Source organism: Rhinopithecus bieti, unplaced genomic scaffold (assembly GCF_001698545.2).
Source record: "Rhinopithecus bieti isolate Rb0 unplaced genomic scaffold, ASM169854v2 scaffold_21441, whole genome shotgun sequence".
NCBI lineage: Eukaryota > Metazoa > Chordata > Mammalia > Primates > Cercopithecidae > Rhinopithecus > Rhinopithecus bieti.
Window position 1 is genome coordinate 213,307 of NW_016810151.1, and position 21,846 is coordinate 235,152.

The 21,846-nt window shown below is 34.1% G+C and overlaps 1 protein-coding gene across 2 annotated transcripts in view; it reads left to right on the forward strand.

The window, feature by feature from the left end:
* Window positions 1-21,846, forward strand: part of GAS2 (growth arrest specific 2) — a 156,852-nt gene that overhangs the window by 69,066 nt on the left and 65,940 nt on the right. For both annotated transcript variants that reach the window (XM_017891468.1, XM_017891467.1), the window contains exons 5-6: window positions 9,403-9,466; window positions 21,058-21,199. In XM_017891468.1, the coding sequence (XP_017746957.1) occupies window positions 9,403-9,466; window positions 21,058-21,199 (206 nt within the window). The remainder of the gene's footprint in view (window positions 1-9,402; window positions 9,467-21,057; window positions 21,200-21,846) is intronic.

The window sequence follows — 21,846 nt, forward strand, 5'->3', positions numbered from 1 at the left end:
ATTTTCTCATTGTCCATGACTTCTTTGGTTATTCGAACTAATAAAATTTTCCTATGGACACTGAAAAGAATCCATCTAATATTAAATCCTCTCTGCTAGAAATAGCACTATAGGTGAAGGTTCTAATGGGTATTTACTTTGATGGCTTTTAATAATAAACCCCATTCAAATAATAATACATTTTACCCTAAAATTATAAAGTTTAAAGCAACTTATATAATGACCCTGGTACATAAATGCATACTCTGTAGCAAACAAAATTATGTCAGGAAGAACTTTTAGATGCCCTACTTCTTCAGCCTGTTTGAAAAAATATATTCTGACATTATAAAAAGTCCATAATTTATATTATACATATATAATTGTACAAAATTTTGTATAATTTTAAAGTTTATAAAATTTAAAATCATTTGTAAACTTCTCAGTACCAAGTTAAATTAATTAGTTAAGTTTTCCAGTTGATGCTCAATGAAAAGATAAATTTGCAATTTCTCCTGCTCAGAATAGAACCCAAAGTGATATATAATAGGCTCTAGGGATGTAATAGAAGGGGGTCAATATTATGGCATTGACTTTAGTATTAGTCAGAGAAAGGAAACAGCTGTGCTCATAGATGTTCATGATAATCAGGAGGAAGCACAATAAGAAGTTCCATTTCCACAAGTGGAACCCTTTCTCCTTGTTTTCATTATTATCATTATTATTATTATTATTATTATTATTATTCATTGTGGGTGAGGAAGAGATTGAATCGCTGCTGATGGCTTTGGACTCTACTTGCAGAATTGACTTTCTTGCAACAATAACACTGTGTCCTCTGCTTGATGTCTTTTCGCACTTCACTTTTGAAAGGAAATTTAGGGCAAGACTTTTTTTTTTTTATCCTCAAGATTTCATTTCAGTGGAACAGAAGATGAAGCATATCCTTTGTGTCCTAGTGTTTTGAACAGCAAATAAAATGAAAAGATGCTCTGATGAATGGGAAAAAAATGTGTTTGAATGATAAAGTAGATCACTGGAGAGTGTGTATGAAGAGGCTTCTGTGTTTAGCTGTTCAAAGGTCTTTGCCTGCATAAAGCATCCTTATCTTTGTGGCAACTGATATGCTACCCTCTGTTGCAGTGCTTTTTTGTACAAGTATTTGTTAGAGGATCTTGATTCACAACTCACTGTTCTCTTTTCACAACAGCTAATGACAAGAAACCTCAGTGGGTGAGGGAAGGTGTGCAAGGGATGAACTGGGGAGAATGGAGAGCAACTAATTCCATATGTGTATGTCATGTTTCTTGTCTTTTTTATGCTTGGCAGGTAACTTCCTATGCCACATACAGGGTTTAACCTGCAATTTATACTCTGTGGCTTTCTTTAGAGATAATTTTTCCTCGGTAAAATGTCAGTTCTTAGATCATATGTTCGCTACATTCTGAACTGTTTCAGAAATAAACCTATAGAAAAGTGGACATGAAGAACCTATTCTTAAAAGACTTATAAAAATCCAATTAAGATATTAAAATGTTGGACACTTTAGTAATAAGGTAGATGTGAATAAAAGCTATGAAAAAATAGCTAAATTAAGAAAATTATATAGTTAGTATTGGTAAGTATATATTACATCAGAGTCTTCCATACATTGCTGAAGAAAATTGGAAATTGGCATGCTTTCTTTGGAAGGCAATTTGATATTATATATCAAAGACCTCAGAAATATTTATACACTTTGATTAAGTTCTTCTGCTTCCAAAAATGTATTAAAAGGCAATTAATAGAGATAGGAACCAGAATGTCTACTGAAACATTAACAAAAATAACTGGAACCTATGATATTTGGTAGCAGCTTAAACAAATTGTAGTCATCCATAGATACCATCCAAAGATAATATTCTTGAAACTATTTAAGGAGATGGGAAAATATGATATATGATTAACATGAGGTCACCCATTTGTGTCTATATGTAACAATAACATTTAATATTCAGACTTTGAAAGAAAAATAAATAGTAATTAGGTTGTAAATTATATCATTTTCTTTAATTATCTATTAACAAACAAACTTAAGACAGTGAACAATTATGGCATGTAATCTGAAACATGAACAATTGATTTATATTATGCAATTGGACCAATTAGCCTAGAGATTTATTGACATAAAATTTTATACATCAGTATATTAAAAGGATTTTTCACATTGTTGAAGTTAAACTGATATTTTAAGTGATTACAGAATTGTATGTTGTATCATAACAAAGGTTTTTGCGTGGTCTGCGGAGCATGTTGTAACCAGAAGGGTCTACATAACCCTCACTCTGACCCCTGCTGTTCAAACCATGTTGACATACAAGTGACAAGAGAAACATTTCTTTTCATTACTCTGATATATTAAGATGAATAACAGTTTCATTTGATTCCTTTAAAACATTTAGGATTGTGCTTTAAGGTAAAAAGATGAACATAAATATTTTGTTGAATTCAGAATTATGTAGTTGATCAGTCTATAAACAAAATAGACCCCAATAATTATTTTATAAGAAATTAACTTTTAGTGTAGTGTTAAAAAATATATGTCAATAGAAGGCTCTAGATGTGAAAGCATTTATATTTTCAATTTCACCGAAATGTAAAAGGCATTGGACTGTATTAATCAATAATCTTCCTAACAGTAAATTTAGTAATTTTTCAAATGTTCAATTTAAAATAAAAAAAATTTAAAGCAGTTTTCTAAATGATGTCACTGTAGTGTTTTTGATTGGGGTCTCATTATACGTTTAAATTAAGTACAGAAATCTATACTTTATTTTCGAAACTTAAAAAGAGTTTTCAATTATGAATCATAAAATTGATGGTTTTATGTCATTTTTTAATAAGATATTTTAAGTAACCATTTTCTTAAATTACTGCTAGTCTTTCTGTACAGTTTATTATTTGTAATTTACATTGGCCTATCAATTTAGAAATTGTCAAGTTAACCTTTTTTGCTAGAAATTTGTTTATTTTGTTTTATTTATATACATTCTGGTGAGCTGGGAGATGGAGAAAAAAGGAATGGGGAAGTACTTTAAAAATACACACTTTTTTTGCTTGCTATAATTGTGTCAATATCATTATGTTATTGAATAATTATAGGACTTGGAATCCAGTGACTATGCTTCATCTATTTCTCTGAGAAAGAATCTACTCAACAAGAAAAGGGTTTGCTATCTGCGGTGTAGCATGCAAATGTGTGTGATTTGTTTGAGTATAACTTTAAAAACTTTTTATCTTCTGTGTTTGTGTTTGCTGTGTGGTACTGTCTTCTTTTGATGCATCATTCTGATAGGGAATTTTACGAATGTTTTGCTTTGTTGAACATTGGCCAGCATTTTGCTTCAGAGGCAAACATTGTCTACCTGAAGTAATAAGGTTTGTGTGTGGATTTTTAAATATCAGCATTTTCCATTTCATTTCTTAAAGTCACATGTTGCATCAGAAAAAGAATCTATGCCTGCCTTTAAGTGTTTGATAAATCACTCCTTATTCTTGTTTTGTCTGTATTGAAGACTATGAAAGTATTTTTGTGGAAAAAAAGCTATATTACTTTTATTAGTATTCATTTACGAAAATAATTTCAGGATACTCATTCAGCCCTGGATTATTTATATTCATTTATTTCCCAGGATCATTTTCTTTTAGACTTTTGCTTTTAACACATTTTGTTTTATGAAGTACATACTTCATTAGCATTTGAATTCACTTTTACTCTGGAACTGAGAAAACCCTTTTCAAATCTGGCCCTCTCCCCTATGCCAGGGAAGATGTAGGAGGGAGCAATTAAATCCCTTGCCCAATGTTACACAACTTTTAAATGGCCTGGCTACAGTTTGAATTCAACTCCATTCACCTTCAAAAATCATGCCCCATCTGTTATAGAAACGTATACTTTGTCTGCATTCATATTAGATGTTATTAGAATTATTTCAAGCAAAAGGAAAAAATATACACCAACTTAGAAAAGACTCACCTCTCATTACAGTTCTGAGTGATGGTGGCTTAATCCATTATTTCAACCTGGGTGCTGGGTGCTAGAGAAAGAGCATTCTTTCTTCCAGGATATTTCTCAACTCTGGGGCAAAGGCAATGAAATACGTTCTACTCTGTAGGGTTTCCATTACTGATGAGATTATGAATGGATGCTCCTTGTTCAAATGATTTATAGGGATGCCATATTCCATTTTAAATCATTTTTACTGGTGATTCTGGGAAATGTGGATACTCACACCTATGATTATTGAGCTTGTGAGATTCTTCTTTGTTTGCTTTTTCCTTCTTCTCATTAGCCTCAGATCAGTTTTATAGCCCCTAAATTACTATCCCTATTTGACACCTACATTTAACCTCACAGATTTTTGTGTGGGTCTTACTCAGAGTGACATGACACAGAAAGTAGTTTGTGACTGTCTTCACTTTCTTGGGAAGCATGAAAGTTTTTATATATCTTACAGATTCTTACAGTAGAGAAATGCCTATAATATTTATTAAGGGCTAATCCAACATTCACATTATTTCCCCTCCATTTATCATTATCATCATCATCATCATCATCATCATCACCACCACCAACACCATTGTTATCCTTCACATTTGTAGAGCATGTTACATATATCAAAGCACACTTAAATATTTTCAACAAAACAGATGTAGGAATTATAACCACTATTTATAACATTGATTAATACAGTACTTATCAAACTTTATATACGCATCACCTGGAATATTTGTTTAAATGTAGTTTCTGATTATTAGAGCTGGATAGGGCCCCAAATCTGCATTTTTAACAAGCTCCCATGCCATGCAATATTGCTGGTCTGTGGGTCACACTTTAGTGCAAGAGAGTAACATTTATTGAGTGTTTGCCAGGTACCAAGTGTTCTTAACTGTATGGTTACCTTATAAAGAAGAGCAAGTAGAAAACATGGCATTTGTTGAAGAAATTAGCCTTAAGTAGAACCCAATTCTTCTGACCTCTAGATTACTATTTCTTCCACAATACCACTCTCCTTGGCATATTAGAAGCAATTCTCTACTCTGGGAAAGTAGACAGCCATTAATTTATGATATTCTTATAAGTGAACAACATTTATCCAAAAGTATATTTTTCAAGTTTCCTTACTAAATAAAAGGCTAAAAAGCAATTTTCTTCAACATTACCATTAATGTTATAACCTCTAGTTATATAGAAACCAAATGGACAACACAATTTTTCATGCTTTCATTTCTTTGCCCATCTGTTAAAACTTAATATATTTAGCTAAACTATACATTCATGGTCCAATGCATTTTATCCTTGCAGATTCTGTGACATTGAAATTCTACCCTCTTGCTTTAGTGGAAGGCTTCATTTTCTATTCCTGGGGCTAGCAGCATTCCATTTGACATTTGATGCCCATGAGATTTTTTTTATAGAATCTAGGTTATGAGATTGAGTCTCTTGCCACATATTTTAGAATGGAAATCTGTGTTACTTTTCCCAGAGGTGTTTTACATTATGCTTTTCTTGAAATGGTTTTTTTTATTTAAAAAGAAGCCGCCAATGATAAAACCATTTGTGTAATAATCACCATTGACTGGAGAGCTCTTTATTTGTTTTGAAGAGAATTTGTTCAGAGGAAAGCTACAGCAATCCTCTCTTCTACCCCTAATCAAAGCAAAAGACTGTTAATGTTACAATGATAAAGTGGGGAAAATTTCTCCTACTATAAATTTTAAAGTAACTAGACGCTCTTTTGAAAAAGATAAATGACGAAATGTGCTTAAAATGTCTAGTACATATGACTGGGTGCAAGGGCTTTAGTACAAACACAATACAATGAAAGTTCCCTATCTAATCATCTTGACAAAAGTATACATTCAGTTATTTTATCTTCTAAAATAAACAATACATAATCAACATAAATAATTACTAAAAGTGAACTCTACTAAATTTAATCACAAAGGAAAATTAAAGGCAAGATATTTGGTGTTTCAGAAACTGATATATGTCCTAATGCAATTGTTACTTGAACTTTATACTTAGCATCAACTTGTAATCGCTGAAGGATATCTGCTTTATATCTTTATATGTTGGCCAAATTGACTCATTTGACATGAAATTTGATTAAATTTAAAATTATATCTGATATAATATAAAAGATAAAAATTTAATGTATACTCATTATAACAGAATCAATCAAAATTATATCTCCTAACAGTAATCTTTTCTTCATTCCAGAGTTTCTCTCACTGTCTAGTAACTGACACATTATGATGTACAAAAAGTGCCTATGGGGAAAAAAGTGAATTAAGTTAATCGACTAAATCAAATAAAATCATAATAATGAAAAGAAAAAATATAAAACTAACATTGGGCAGGTATTTTCTATATGCCAAGTACCATGCTAAGCATAACAGTAAATATTATTTTCTTTAATCATCACAAAATATTATGAGGTGGGCATTATTGTTTTCCTGCAGAAAAATGTGATTCTGTAGAATAACCTCCCAAAATAACATGACCAGCAAATATTAGTTCTCATACTCACACTCAGATCTTTGTGGCTTGAATTACACAGCCATTATACTCTTTTCATCTATTAACTTTAGTTTAGAACTTGCTCTAGTGCCACAACAAAAGTCACCTTTTTAGTGTAATATAGACACTACATACAGACATTTGAATTTAAATTTTATAGCAACAAGGTAAGAGTGCTTGCTTTTGCAATTAAATATTTGCATGATTTAAATTCTTTCCTTTTCCAAAGATGCTAGGTAAAACGTTAGCCTTTATTCAATTTGTTCAGCGTCACAACCCCCATCACCACCACCACATAACCCATCATCTTCCTTGTCTTATAAGGCATAGTAGTTACTAAGGCCTTTCTCTGTTCTAAGTATTGAGCTAAGTTATGCAACTCTACAGATTTATCTAAGTCATTGCTTACAGGTCACCAATCAGTCTTTTTTTTTTTTTTTTTGGTCCATTAGTGGCCAGGCTTGGTATATTCATTATTTGAAAAGCTATTAATATGTGAGGTAATATTACAGATGTGCTTTAAAGCAATGTTATTGCTTTATAAAAGGGCGATATTTACACAAAAAATTGAAAGTAAAGCACCATTTTTCTGTTAGCATTTTCCTAAGAAGTGATGCTGGGGAAGAGGTTTATCTGTCTTAAATTTTAATGGGCTGATTCTGTTAAGGAAATAAAATGGAGAATCATGCAGTTTCTTCTCAGTTTGCCAAACTGATTTTCTAATGAGTCTATGATAGAGTTGATAATGAGTTTTGGCATGCAAAAGCTGTTTTAAATTGGTAAATGAAGAAGCAAAGAAATACACAGTATTGATGCATCCTACATGTGAAATTGTCTTTTTTATAGCACTCACATTATTATTTTTCTTCAGAATGAATTTGATTTTCTAAATTAGTACTCAGAATATGTACAGTAAGTTGGTTAAATAACCATTATTATCAGGTATTACCTTTTATAGTTGGTTATTAGCTGTACATTGACACAATTTAGTCAGTTAACTAACAGTTTTTAGATTTTGACACTCTTGTCATCAAGAAATGCATGACATTGTATTCAAAGCTCTTGATGCTACAGCCACTGCTTCACACAGCTTTTACTTAGGATGAGAGCATTAGCTTTAAAAGTCCTCCTCTCCTCAGTTTTTATATACTTTTTTCTCTCACTCAAAACTCCCTTTTGTTATTTTGTACCATGGATATGTTAAAAAAAAAATCTGAATCAGAAAAAAATTGATGATCTAGACAGGAAGATCCATTTTCATTTGTTTATTTCTGTTTTGTAATATGTGTTATTGTTCTCTGTATGAAATTGATGACTGTGTGATATTACAGCCCTTAGGTTGCTGTGTGCTGGAATTTATTTAATATGCTAAACCTTATGAAGTTGATATCATTCTAGCCACAGTATTTGAAACTGGAGGTAGTAAATATCTTCATTTTAAACTCTTTTAATTAAAAGTAATTAAAAATTCCCTAACTAGGACTTTGTGACAATTTACTAATGGTCATCTGAATCTAAAAGTTGTGTTATCAGTAATAGAAATATCTTGCAATTCAGATTTTCCATAATTAGTTATGGGATTTAAAATTTAATGGTGGCATTAGAATTCTGGTAGGATTCAAATTTATTTTAAAAGCTTTAAAATGCCATTTTATAACCAAATAATAATACATTTGGATGTCTCCCTAAAACCAAATGAAATCACATACTTTTACAATCAGGTAAAAGTGTTTATTCTATTTACTACACACACCCAGCAAATTCCACTGTGGTGTCACTGGATCAAATATTGCCACTATCATAATCCGTAGAAAGAAGGAATTAGAATATTTAAGTTAAGTGAATAGACTAACACTGGCAAGTTAAATTATTACAGAATTCTGTGTTTAAGAATAAAAGCAATATTCTCTTTTGCTTAAAGTCTATCAATAAACAATCAATAAACTAATATTTTCTTTTGGAATATTATTTATCAGTGTAAGACTGTTCTCAGTGTAAATTTTTTCCAATCTCTCTTATCTTTATTCAGTGCTGAATAAAAGAATATTGTAAAAATCCCCACATTTTGCTTAAAAAAGAGAATAGTATGCTCTTTTACATGCTCTTCTTGTAGACTCGACAAAAACAAGTATGATTTGTCAACGTTACTGAATGTCTAGCAATAAAGCAAATGCACTAATTAATCACATTATAATAGAAATATCAATTCAAAGTATAACCTGATTTGCTTCTGTGATGGGCAAAACTGGCTGATGGTGCAGTGGTACATATTTACAAAATTCAGTCAGTTGAAACTGTTTCTTTCTAAAGTATTATTTAATCAGATTTGATTCGAAGGGCACATGAAGTGACAGGGTCTCACTTTGACATTCATCTTCGGAGGATAACAAAAGAATGTAGTATAAAATGTTTATCCTTATTTCATTTTTTTCCTGCTAAAACCACTGTTGGAGGTAGGCCCATAATATTAAAATGACTAGCTCTTGCTCCATAGTTGTGTTTTGTGTTTTAAATATCAATTATTGACAGATATCATAATTACAGCTACATAGGTATCCAATATTGACTTACCAATATTAATTAATTGAAGAAAACAATTTTAGGGTGAGATTTACCTGGGGTGAGAGTTCCTGAGACGAATAGCTTTTAAGAGGAAGCATAGGCAGAGTTTTGAGAACGAATTTAAACTTTCAGTAGAGCTAGGTGAATCGAGGAATGCGATGGGTTCTATGACTGTCAGAATGAAGACTAGAACCTTTCCTGGGAGCATGAGGGAGGGATGAGGGTCATTGGCAAGCCAGTACTGTTGAGCTGCTTATTCCTTCTATTGTAAAGGTGTTTGCCTCTGTCTTGTCTTTCAGTCCTCCATAAGCAACCCAGAGAAGTGTGTCTCTGTCTGCTAGAGCTTGGCCGGATTGCAGCCAGGTAGGTCAAACCACTGCAACTATGTCAAGACTAGACGATTTCAGCATCCAAGCAACACAGAAGCTTGCTGGCTTTTCATTGCTAATGTTTAACCTGGATGTTGAGAAGCTACTCATTCGTGATTGATAATATGAACTTCTTTAGGGCAGCAGTTGACCAAACTAAAAGTGTGCCACCAATATTCTTAACCTCAAGATCTTGTTGTCGAAGCCACTAAGTCTAAGCATTTGCTAATATCGTTTAATAAAATACCTTTTCCCTCCAAAACTTTCCTGGGGGTGGGAGAGGACATTGTACATGCAGTTTTATATGACAGTTCTCCTTAGTGGAAGTCTATTCCTATATTCTGTCTATCTTCCTCCTCCTTAACCTCCTCACTTCCTGTTTACTTTTTAATCATTTTCAGCCTCCCTTTTTGTTCCTTTTCTTACTTTCCCTCATTCAACATTTTGCTCTTCTGGTTTCCACTTCTGACTGGGATGATAGTTTTAAAATTATCTATGTTTTTATTAGAAAAAATATAGAATGTTATCCTTATGTAGAAGCCTCTTTGAAACCTGTTTTTTCCTGTAGGAAGACAAAAGAAGACTTAATTGCAGAAATCATAGCTAAATAAGCAGAGGAAGGAACTCTGTTAGCTAAACCTACTTGCTTTGGTTTCATGTTTTCCCATTTATTATATTGCATATACCATCAGACAGGGCTTCTGGCCAGTCCATGAAGCCCAAAGAACAAGAAATGAAGATACAAACGTTTGAAGAAGTCTTGATGCAAATTAAAAATTTAAGATTAATTAGAAAATGGTTTCTTATCCACATCTCGGTATACTTTTAGGGTTGAGATCAGATGAACAAGTAAGATAAAGTGAGAACTAACACTGAATGAATATTCTCAAAGAATTTATTAACAAAATCAAGAAAAAAATGGGTGAGCACACCAGCAATTTACAACATGGCTAGAAAACTTGCTGCCAATTAATAGACCTTTCTTTGATCCAATAGAAAATCAACCTGTAATCACAATATGTAACCTCAAGTTCTTTATATCATCATATCAATATAATCTTCATGAATTGTGCATCGGGTGTACATTTTATTTTGCCACAATAATTGGGTGTGCAAAATATTGCTTTAATGTTTTTCAATTCAAGTTGAATATTTTTGAGTCTTACCTTAACAGGGAGTGAAAAAAAAACAATTTGAGACATGTGAAGATTTTTCTATTTACCTCACACTCTTCCCAGTTAATTGTGGGAAGGCCTCTGGGGGAGAACTCTCTAGTCTTGGTGCTCTCAGATGGCTACTGCGCAGGCAGAGTTCAAACTTGTGGCATCTGGCTGTTTCCTAGGACTTCGTTCCCTCTCATTGCTGTCACATACTTGGGTTCTGTGAAGGAGCAGGATAAAGATACACCTCTTGCTTCTAGGACCCTGCCACACCTACTCCCCCACCAAACCTTGGGGCTTCTGGCCTGGAAGACAAATGGCCTTGAGTCAAGTGAAAACCAAGGACTTAGCATCTATCGCTTAAGAAAGGGGAAGTTGGCCGGACGCCATGGCTCACGCCTGTAATCCCAGCACTTTGGGAGGCCGAGGCGGGAGGATCACGAGGTCAGAAAATCGAGACCATCTTGACTAACAGGATGAAACTGCCTCTACTAAAAATACAAAAAATTAGCCGGGCGTGGCGGCGGGCGCCTGTAGTCCCAGCTACTCCAGAGGCTGAGGCAGGAGAATGGCGTGAGCCCAGGAGGCGGAGCTTGCAGTGAGCCGAGATGGCGCCACTGCACTCCAGCCTGGACCACACAGCGAGACTCCGCCTCAAAAAAAAAAAAAAAAAAGAAAGAAAAGAAATATGGATTGTCTAGAGTTCCCACTTAAAGAGAGAATAGAGAAGAAAACTTCTTTTTTGTTACTTAAATATTCTAAATATTTCATCAGATAAGCATCTTGCTTCTGAAAGTTGTGATACAGAAGTAAACAGACGGGGTTATCCTGTCTCTAGAATTAGGTGGGATTTATACATTTTCCTCCAATTTACGTTTATAGCATTTGCCTTATTTCTGGATTTTATTTTATATATTGTTATTATGTATTATATTACATGAGCACTCTGATTAGGGAGCCCGCTGAATAAACATTTAATCATAGGCAAGCCATCAAAGAACAAGACAAGCTGCCCAATTATAAAATGCCTTTAAGGATCACCTTTCCTCCAGCTCCGAGTCTGGCATAAATTGTCCCTTGTTACAGGATGTACAACAAATTAAAATCTTAGTTAATGAAAGTGAATTATAATGGCCTTGTCATTTTCAAGGTGATACATTATATGAAGGGTTCCTCCCACCCAAATATTTTAAAATTGTGATTTGGGGTTGTTCCATTTCTGACCGTGCTTCATTACCATGCAACCTGATAAAAGCAGTGATTATTCACTTTACCAAAAAATAAATTATGGATTTTACAAAAGAAGATCCACAAGGATTAAGATACCCCTTACATTAAAATATTTAATTTGCAAATTTGGTCTTTTATCTTCTTTACTCATTTGGATGGTGTGAAGTATTGTGTACTTCCAGCAATAAAAAAATCCTAATAAGTTATTCATGGTGCTACTGTTGTTTTAGTGTGTGACGTGATGGTAAACAGTTGAATACCAGTAGGATAGATTGAACATTTAAGTAAGAATGTCTAGGTTTCTCTCTGGATATATTTAAAGTTTTTTTGATTTTGATGCAAATTCAAATGTGTTTTACAAACAGCAACCCAATAAACCTGGATCTTACTGTTTTACCCCTGTGTTGAAGCATAATTAGTTGTAAGAAAAAAGGGAAATTTCTCTTAATCTAATTTTACTCCTAAATTTTGCCTTACATACATTAAACATACATCTTTTTTTTTTTCCTTTCTTTTCTTTTCTTTTCTTTTCTTTTTTTTTTTTGAGACGGAGTCTGTCTCTGTTGCCCAGGATGGAGTGCAGTGGTGCAATCTTGGCTCACTGCAAGCTCCACCTCTCGGGTTCACGCCATTCTCCTGCCTCAGCCTCCCCAGTAGCTGGGACTACAGGCACGCACCACCACCATGCCTGGCTAATTTTTTGTATTTTTTAGTAGACATGGGGTTTCACCATGTTAGCCAGGATGGTCTTGATCTCCTGACCTCGTGATCTGCCTGCTTCGGCCTCCCAAAGTGCTGGGATTACAGGCGTGAGCCACCATGCCCGGCCGAAACATACATCTAAATGCTTAAATTTGTGCCTCTCACAAACCCATAGAGGATTATACAAATTAATAACTTAAAACAGTTTTAGGCAGAACTAGAACTGATTTTGGGAGCACTCTCAATAATCACAACAGTAATTTGCACACAGAGCAGATGAGTTTAAACCTTCATGAAGTCTCTAGTACAATATTGTGAGTTTTGTGTTTTTCATCATTGAAAGATGATGTATTCTTATATTTGATTTGAAACACTTTTCCAGATTATATAAACAAAATTTTAAAACTATAAACATCACTTTGGAAATGATTCCCAGTGCGTTTCTGATTCTCTGCCATGTTTTCCTCTCTGGGGACACTTAGTGAAGCTCCTTTGCAAGCTGTGGGCTTCTCTGAGTTCTAAGATGGCTGAATGAGACCACTTATTTTTGTTCTCATGGGTAAAACTTCCTGTATTTTCAACTAAATAGAGCTATCATCACTGGGGAGTGAAATCCCTCTGCTAATATTTTGGAAAAATATCAGTTTCTGAATATAAAATATGTGTTTGACTTGTGAAAAGTGAAACTCTGTATAAAAGCAAGTTAATAAAACCTCAAAGATATTTTTAATGACAGTGCTTTGATATTCATTGCTGAAAACAAAGTTAGTATAAATTCAACATTTTTTGACTGTAGAATTAAGATGATCCTTATAATAGAAGTAAAAAACAACTTTTGATATTTTCATTTGGGGTCATAATCAATAATCAGTGGTAGAGTGGAGTTTGTTATGATTTTTATTTTTTAGTCTTTTATTTCTTATATTATCCCTATGGATTTGGAGCAAAATTTATGGACCATCTTAAAACGAAATATACTTTCTGAACATTTTCTTTTAATCTCTCATTTTAATTCATGGCATTATGAAAGGAAAAGTTACTTAAAAGAAAAAAAATATTCTTTACAAAGAATGATTAACTGACCCATCCTATTTAAAGCACTTGAACTAACTGCTAAGAACATCATATACTTTCACATGGTTGAAATTTCCTTCCAAATCTAAATCAATCTTTAAATTGCTTTAAAACAGAAGATAAATGAGGAAAAAATTATCTTGCAAGAATCTATAAACTGTCTGTTATATGCCTTTAAAAGGGCGGTTTCTTGCACTAGGCTGTAAAATTTGTCCCTCTAACCCTAGTAAAATAGGATCCAGATGTCTTTTGTTTGAAAACTCTAGACTACTAAACAGTTTGAGTAAATTTTCTAGTTCAGGTCTCAGTTTGGGGACTTAGTTATTTTACCTAGAGCTCAAAATTGTGTCAAGTGCCAGAAAATGAGAAATCCATTCCTAAAACCTCATCATAAAGTCATTAATCATAAGACCTGTTCCCTATCACTTTAAAAAAAAAAAAAAATGAGACAAGGGTATGTTGCCCTTTGAGTATTCACCCTACTTTCATATCACTGGGGTATAAAGTTATGAGGGTATGATTTTAGTAGATTCGACCTTCTTGGTCTCTTTAGTGTGACCCTTAATTTGTTGGAGAACAACAGCTACCCCATTCTAAAACTCTGAAATCTTTGTGGTTGGAAGGGAGTGGAAAATACTATAAATGTGTAAAAACCTCGTAGACAAAATAAAAATGTGGAGTGGTATAGAGTTCATGGAAACTAGAATGAAGCAGCCTTTTGGAGAATAGAAAAAAGATCTATTTGATGACTAAGTTGGCTTGCAGGTGCAAGCCCCCAACCCAAAGGGAATTTTGTGATTTACAATCTGTTGACATCTCCAGACAGACAGGAAGCCAATGAATTGTATTTAAGTATGCATTTCAGGACTGGCTGACTGTACCTTAGGCAGTTTAAAGTATTCAAAAGCCAATATAAGCAGAGATTTGGGACTTAGTGTTGATTTTTTATGTTCAGTGGCATAACTAATTTTCAGCATTCCCAGATAAAGAAAAATCTCCAGAGAAAGGTTTTCCATGTGTGACTTTGTTACCAATTTTATTCAAACCTAGTCTACTTTGTTTATATTGGACATAGAGCCAAGTCTGTTGTTACTCTAACATATTTATTATTATTTCACTTTGTAAAAAATTTTAAAATTATGCAATCTTTCCCTGAAAGGGGCATGAATCCACCTACAATTACAAATGAAATCATATTTTCCAATTCACCTAATTTAAGTTTCAAATATGATATTTTCACTTATGGATGACTTTTATTTGGCTGTGACTTCTCATGTCTTAAGTTACTCTAGCCTCACTACCAAGTTTATGTTATACTCTTAAGAACATTACACACAACCAAATTTTATAGCTTCCTGGAACTAAGATGGCAGAAAAGCTTACAGAGTTTAAAAGGGACTGCTTGCCGAATTTTATCCAGTGAGTTAGTAGCAAAGCTGAATTTATAACTTGATCTGCTAAACTCCAGTACTGAGATTTTTCTGATATTTCATAATTCTAGGGAAATTTGTTTAAAAAATACCTACAGTAATTTTTTTGGTAAAGAATATAACAATATTACTTTGCATTTTAACACCTTAATTTTGAAGTCAACATGATGTCATTCAGTGGTATAATATATTCTAAAAACCAAGAATTTTAACAACAGAACCTTAGTGCCGCAGTTTCCAGGTTGTACAACACTTAATTTGTCGATTAACTTATCAACAATCTCGGATGTTGTGCCATTTGTCAGACAGTATACTGGGCACATAAAGTATACTATTTTAATTCCTTCTAATAATATTAAAACATAGAAATTAGAATTTCCATTTTATATTTAAATAAAACTGAGATTCAGAAATAATATATGTCAAGATATCCAGCAATGTCAGATGCATTGAAGATGTTCAGTAGTGGTTGCTTTTCTAAGATTCTTCCTCTTGCCTGCCTCCCTCCACTGCTACAATAGATCTTGAGAACAGGCCATTTTCATTTCTACTTTTCTGATAGAAAAATATACTCATTGAGGTTAAGTGATTTGTGAAATTTTAGAAGTAGGTTATAAAGGAAATAGAAGAATAAGAACAAACTAACCCCAAAGCTAGCAGAAGAAAAGAAATAACTAAAATCAGAGCATAACTGAACAAAATTGAGACCCCAAAATCCATACAAGGAATCAATGAAACCCAAAGTTGGTTCTTTGAAAGGATACCAAGATTGATGCACCACTAGTTAGATTAACAAAGAAAAGAGAAGATCCAAAGAAGCTCAGTCAGGAATGACAAGGATGACACTACACTTGATCCCAAAGAAATACAAAAGATCCTCAGAGACTACTATGAACACCCTATGTACACAAACTAGAAACTCTAGAGGAATGGATAAATTCCTGGAAACATACAACCTCACAAGATTGGATCAGGAACAAGTTGAAACCCTGAACAGACCAATATTGAATTCTGAAATTGAATCAGCAATAAAAAACCTACCAAAAAAAAAAAAAGCCCTGGGCCAGATGAGTTCGCAGCTAAATTCTACCAGACATACAAAGAAGAGCTGGTATCTATTCTACTGAAAGTATTCCAAAATTTAAGTAATAGGGACACCTCCCAACTTCATTCTGTAAAACCAGCATCACCCTGATTCCAAAATCTAGCAAAGACACAATGAAAAAAGAAAACTACAGGCCAATATTTCTGTTTAACACAGGTGCAAAAATTCTCAACAAAATACTAGGAAACTGAATTTAACAGCAGTTTATTCCTGGAATACAAGATTGGTTCAACGTATGTAAATCAATAAATGTAATTTACCACACAAACAATTAAAAACAAAAATCATATGATCATCTGATAGATATGGAAAAAACTTTTGATAAAATCCAAAATCCCTTTATGATAAAAAAATAAACCCTCAATAAACTAGACATTAAAGGAACCTACCTCAAAAGAATAATAGCCATCTATGACAAAACCACAGCCAACATCATCCAACATCATATTGAAGCAAAAGCTAGTCAAAACTGGAAGCATTTCCCTTAAGAAGGGGAATGAGACAAGGATGCCTACTCTCTTCACTCCTATTCAACATGGTACTGGAATTTCTAACCAGAGCAATCAGGTAAGATAAAGACATAAAATGCATCCAAATAGGAAAAGAAGAAGTCAAATTATCTCCCTACAAAACAAACAAACAAGCAAACAAAAAAACCACCTAGGAATACATCTAACTAAAGAAGTGAAAGATATCTACAGGAAGAACCACAAAACACTGCAGAAAAGAAATAATAGATGACACAAACAAGTGGAAGAATCAATATCATTAAAACAACCATACTGCCCAAAGCAATCTATAAATTCCACACCATTTCTACCAACTGCAACTGTCATTTGTTATGGAAGTAGAAAAACGTATTCTAAAATTCATCTTGAACCAAAAAAAAAAAAAAAGGAGCCCAAATAGCAAACACAATTTTAAACAAAAAGAATAAAGCCAGAAACATCACATTACCTGACTTCAAGCTATACCCTAAGGCTACAGTAACCAAGATAGCATGGTACTGGTACAAAAACAGACAGAACAATGAAACAGAATATAGAAGCCAGAAACAAAGTTGCCTACCTGCAACCATCCGATCTTTGACAATGTTGCCAAAAATAAGCAATGGAGAAAGGACTCTCTTATTCAATAAATGGTGCTGGGATAATGAGTATCCATAAGCAGAAGAATGAAACTGGATCCATACCAATCACTATGTACAAAAATTATCTCAAGATACATTAAAGATTTAAATGTAAGACTTCAAACTATGAGAATTCTAGAAAAAATCCTGGGAAATACTAGGATTTCTAAATACTAGGAGTAAATCCACAAAAGCAATTGCAACAAAAACAAAAATTGACAAGTGGGAACTAATTAAACTAAGGAGCTTCTGCACAACAAAAGAAATTCAACAGAGAAACAAGCAACCTACAGAATGGGAGAAAATATTCACAAACTACACACCTGACAAAGGTCTAATGTCCAGAATCTATAAGAAACTTAAGCAATTCAATAAGCAAAAACAAATAACCTCATTAAAATTTGGGCAAAAGACATGAACAGACACTTAAAAAAACATACAACTGGCCCCAACACATACAAAAAAGTTCTCAATATCACTAATCATCAGATAAATGTGAATCAAACCAATAATGAAGTCAGGCACAATGGCTCACACCTGTAATGCCAGCACTTCGGAAAGCCAAGGCGGACAGATCACTGGACCCCAGTTTGAGACGAGCTCCACCTCTACAAAAAATTACAAAACTCAATTTTTACAAAAAAATACAGAAAAAAAAATATTAGCCAGTCATGGTGGCATGTGCCTATAGTCCCAGCTACTCAGGGGGCTAAGGTTGGAGGATCACTTGAGCCCAGGAGGTCAAGACTGCAGTGAGCCATGATCACACCACTGCATATCCGCCTGGGTGACAGAGCAAGATCACGTCTCAAAAACAAACAAACAAACAAAAAACCCACCAGTTAGTGGTGAAGCTGCTGAGACAGGGGAAGACTTATACACTGTTGGTAGGGATGTGAATTAGTTGAGCCACTGAGGAAAGCAGTTTGGAGATTTTCCAAAGAGGTTAGAACCACTATTCAACCCACCAATCCCATTACTAGGTATACACCCGAAGGAAAATAAATCATTCTACCAAAAAGACACATGCACTCATGTGTTCATAGCAGCACTGTTCACAATAGCAAAGATGTGGAATCAATCCAATTGCCTATCAATGGCGGATTGGATAAAGAAAATGTAAGACATATGCAGTCATAGAAAAGAATGAAATCATGTTATTTGCAGTACCATAGAGGCAGCTGAAGGCCATTATCTTAAGCAAATTAACACAGAAACAGAAAACCCAATACTGCATATTCTCACTTATACTTGAGAGCTAAACACTGGGTACTCATGGACATAAAGATGGGAACAATCGACACTGGGAACTCTAGAGTGTAGAGCGAGGGAGGGAGGAAAGGCTAAACAAAAACTACTTATTTGGTGCTATGATCACTACCTGGGTAATGGGATCATTTGTACTCCAGACCTCAGCATTATGCAATATGCCCATGTAACAATTCTGCACATGTACCCCTGAATCTAAAATACAAGTTGAAGTTATTTAAAAAATGAAAAAATTAAAAAGTAGATTAATGGAGCAGTTAGTTCAAAATCTAACTCAGAGAAGAATGAGAAATAAATCTTAGTGTGAGTATTGTTGGTACTTGTCAAGAGCAAGGTAACCAGATGCTGTCTAGAATTTAGCATAATCAATGATTACTAGAAAACTAAGAAAAAAAAAAAAGTGCTCTAGTTTTCGACAAAGTTAAAGTCTTCCAGGTTAACTTTTTTTGGTGAAGCATTTTTGTACATTTAATACTTACATGTTTTATTAAAGCCTTGTATGCAGTTAGGGATTCAAAATCATAAGACTGAATTCATATTAAGAACCTTATTTTCATATGAGAATAGAGGAATTTTTTTTACATTGAAATGGTAGCTATTAGGTAATCACCCTGTGCCCAGGTCTATGTGAGATGCTTGTGATTCTTGGAATGAGACAGACAGTGGTCTCTACCACTACAGAATTTGCAGTCTAGCATGTTTCCACCATTGTCCTGTCCCATAAACTGTTACCTATGTACAAAAGATTAGAAATATGTTCAATGGTGCCTACAGCCTTTTAGCTAGTGATACCGATGTATGTAAACACGAATCTGTGGACTAGAGGCTGTTCTCAAAGCAGCAAATTGTTCAGTAGAATTGAGCTCACTAGACTGTTTTGTTTAAATTTTCCATCTCTCAAAGGGCTCCTAACACACAGCACCCCTCTTTACTATCTGAATTCTGAAAAATAGAAAATAAAAGACTTACATATCACCTTTACAGCTAAAAAGATCCAAGCTGAGAGACATGCTTAGTGTCTTTAACAGAGCTCCAGAATTAGGCCAATTAACTGCCTAGTCACAAGCAAAGTGGGGGTCCCTGTGGAGGGCTCCTGGTGGACAGTTTCTTCCCCAGAAGAAGTAGGGTAAACTAAGTAAAGCATGTTCAGTTTATTCTTAAATTTACTGATTTTATAAATCCCTTTACGTTGTAGCGGATGGGTAATGAAGCAGAAAAGCCAGGAATAAAACTACTTGAGCATCCACTGCAAAAACAAAACACCAAGAACAGGGAAATTGCTTTCCCCTAGGAGTATGTACTGAACATATGTGTAATGGCATCAGTTAAAATAATAAGCCATTAGAATAGGACAGTTATTTAAGGTTAAATCTAAGGATGTTTTCATATACTGTTCAATAAGAGGTACTAAAACATATTGTCAATGTATTATCTACCTATAGATTATTTACTTTGTAGATTAAAAAATAGATAAAAGTAGATAATAGTTGATTTTAAAAGTACCTATTTTGTAACTCTCCAAATGACTTTCCCCCCTCCTTTTTAACACCCAATCACCTGATTAAAGTCAGAGAATCTGCATTTAAGTCTTTATCCTGCTCCTCACTAATTATATATTTTCTCTAGATCTCTATTGTTATCTGTAAAAGTGAAAGGGTGTAAATTAATGACCCCCAAAACCCTTCACAACTCTCAAATTCTAGAATTATTGTGGGCTTTCTAGGTACAGTTGATATCTACTTAGGAAACCAAATCTAATTTTATGTTTAGGTAAAGAAATACATGATTACAGGAGACAGTAACTATGTCTCTCCCTTTGAACTTTTCTGGCATTTATAATTTGCAACACACATTTTTTGTACCTTGTTTCTCTAAATTATGTCTCTTTCCTCTCTGCTCAGTTGTTTCCCAACACAATATATGTGCTTTCATTATGCTGTTCCTAGGACCATAACCTATGACATTGTATAACCCATAGTACATTGTTCTGGGCCCATAGGAAATATATCCAAAGTTAATTCTCTCCTGCTAAATCATTTAAAGATGTTTATTGTTGGGGATTGCTGTTTGCAAACTTGACTCTGACCCTCTGATTGTATTTCTATTTTTAACAAACTTAGGTTCAAAATAGTTTAATTACAGCACTAATATCAGTAAAGCTGGTAAATGCGAATTCTGAAGACCAAATTTTACATGGTTATTCATGTTGCTGTTTCATTAATATATTGCATTGAGTGTTTTTGTTTATTTTTAGTATACTATATGTGTCCATATATGTGTACATATGAATACGCAGCAGGTATACGTGTTTTTCCTCTGCTTAGAAGGATGCTAATTCAAGAGCTTACCATTTCAATGCCAGAAAAAAGTGAATGTTGTTTTTAAAAGTCAGCAATTTACTCCCATGGTACTCGTCATCAAATGTAATATATTGTAATTTTATCATTATAAGTTATGCATGTGTAATGATCCAGTGTCTTTTTAAAGGTATGGTGTGGAGCCTCCTGGTTTGATAAAATTGGAAAAAGAGATTGAACAAGAAGAAACACTTTCTGCCCCTTCTCCTTCACCTTCTCCTTCATCAAAGTCTTCTGGAAAAAAGAGTACAGGAAACTTACTGGATGATGCAGTAAGTAAAATCAGTCAGACTTCTTACCAACGGTTAGTCTCTCCTGCACTACAAAACATACTCTGTGCAATCTCATATCAATCTAATCTTTATCTGTATCAATTTTCTTGAAATTTATTTTAAGCCCATATGAAAAACTTTGTAGTCCTACAATTCATTTTGAGATTCAAAACTACACTAGTTGTTTAAAATAAAATGTCACTTAATGCTGCAGAACAATATCTAAAACTTTAGAATAATGTCAGCTCCCTGAAAATTGTATTTGAAAACATAAAAGTCTCTTTGTCACTGGATCATGATTCCCCCTTTCACAGATAACAAGTCTGAAAACAAGATCTTGAGGATTGTTAAAGAAGGGAAAGGAAGGCCGGGTGCGGTGGCTCAAGCCTGTAATCCCAGCACTTTGGGAGGCCGAGACGGGAGGATCACGAGGTCAGGAGATCAAGACCATCCTGGCTAACACGGTGAAACCCTGTCTCTACTAAAAACTACAAAAAACTAGCCGGGCGAGGTGGCAGGCGCCTGTAGTCCCAGCTACTCGGGAGGCTGAGGCAGGAGAATGGCGTGAGCCCGGGAAGCGGAGCTTGCAGTGAGCTGAGATCCGGCCACTGCACTCCAGCCTGGGCGACAGAGCGAGACTCCGTCTC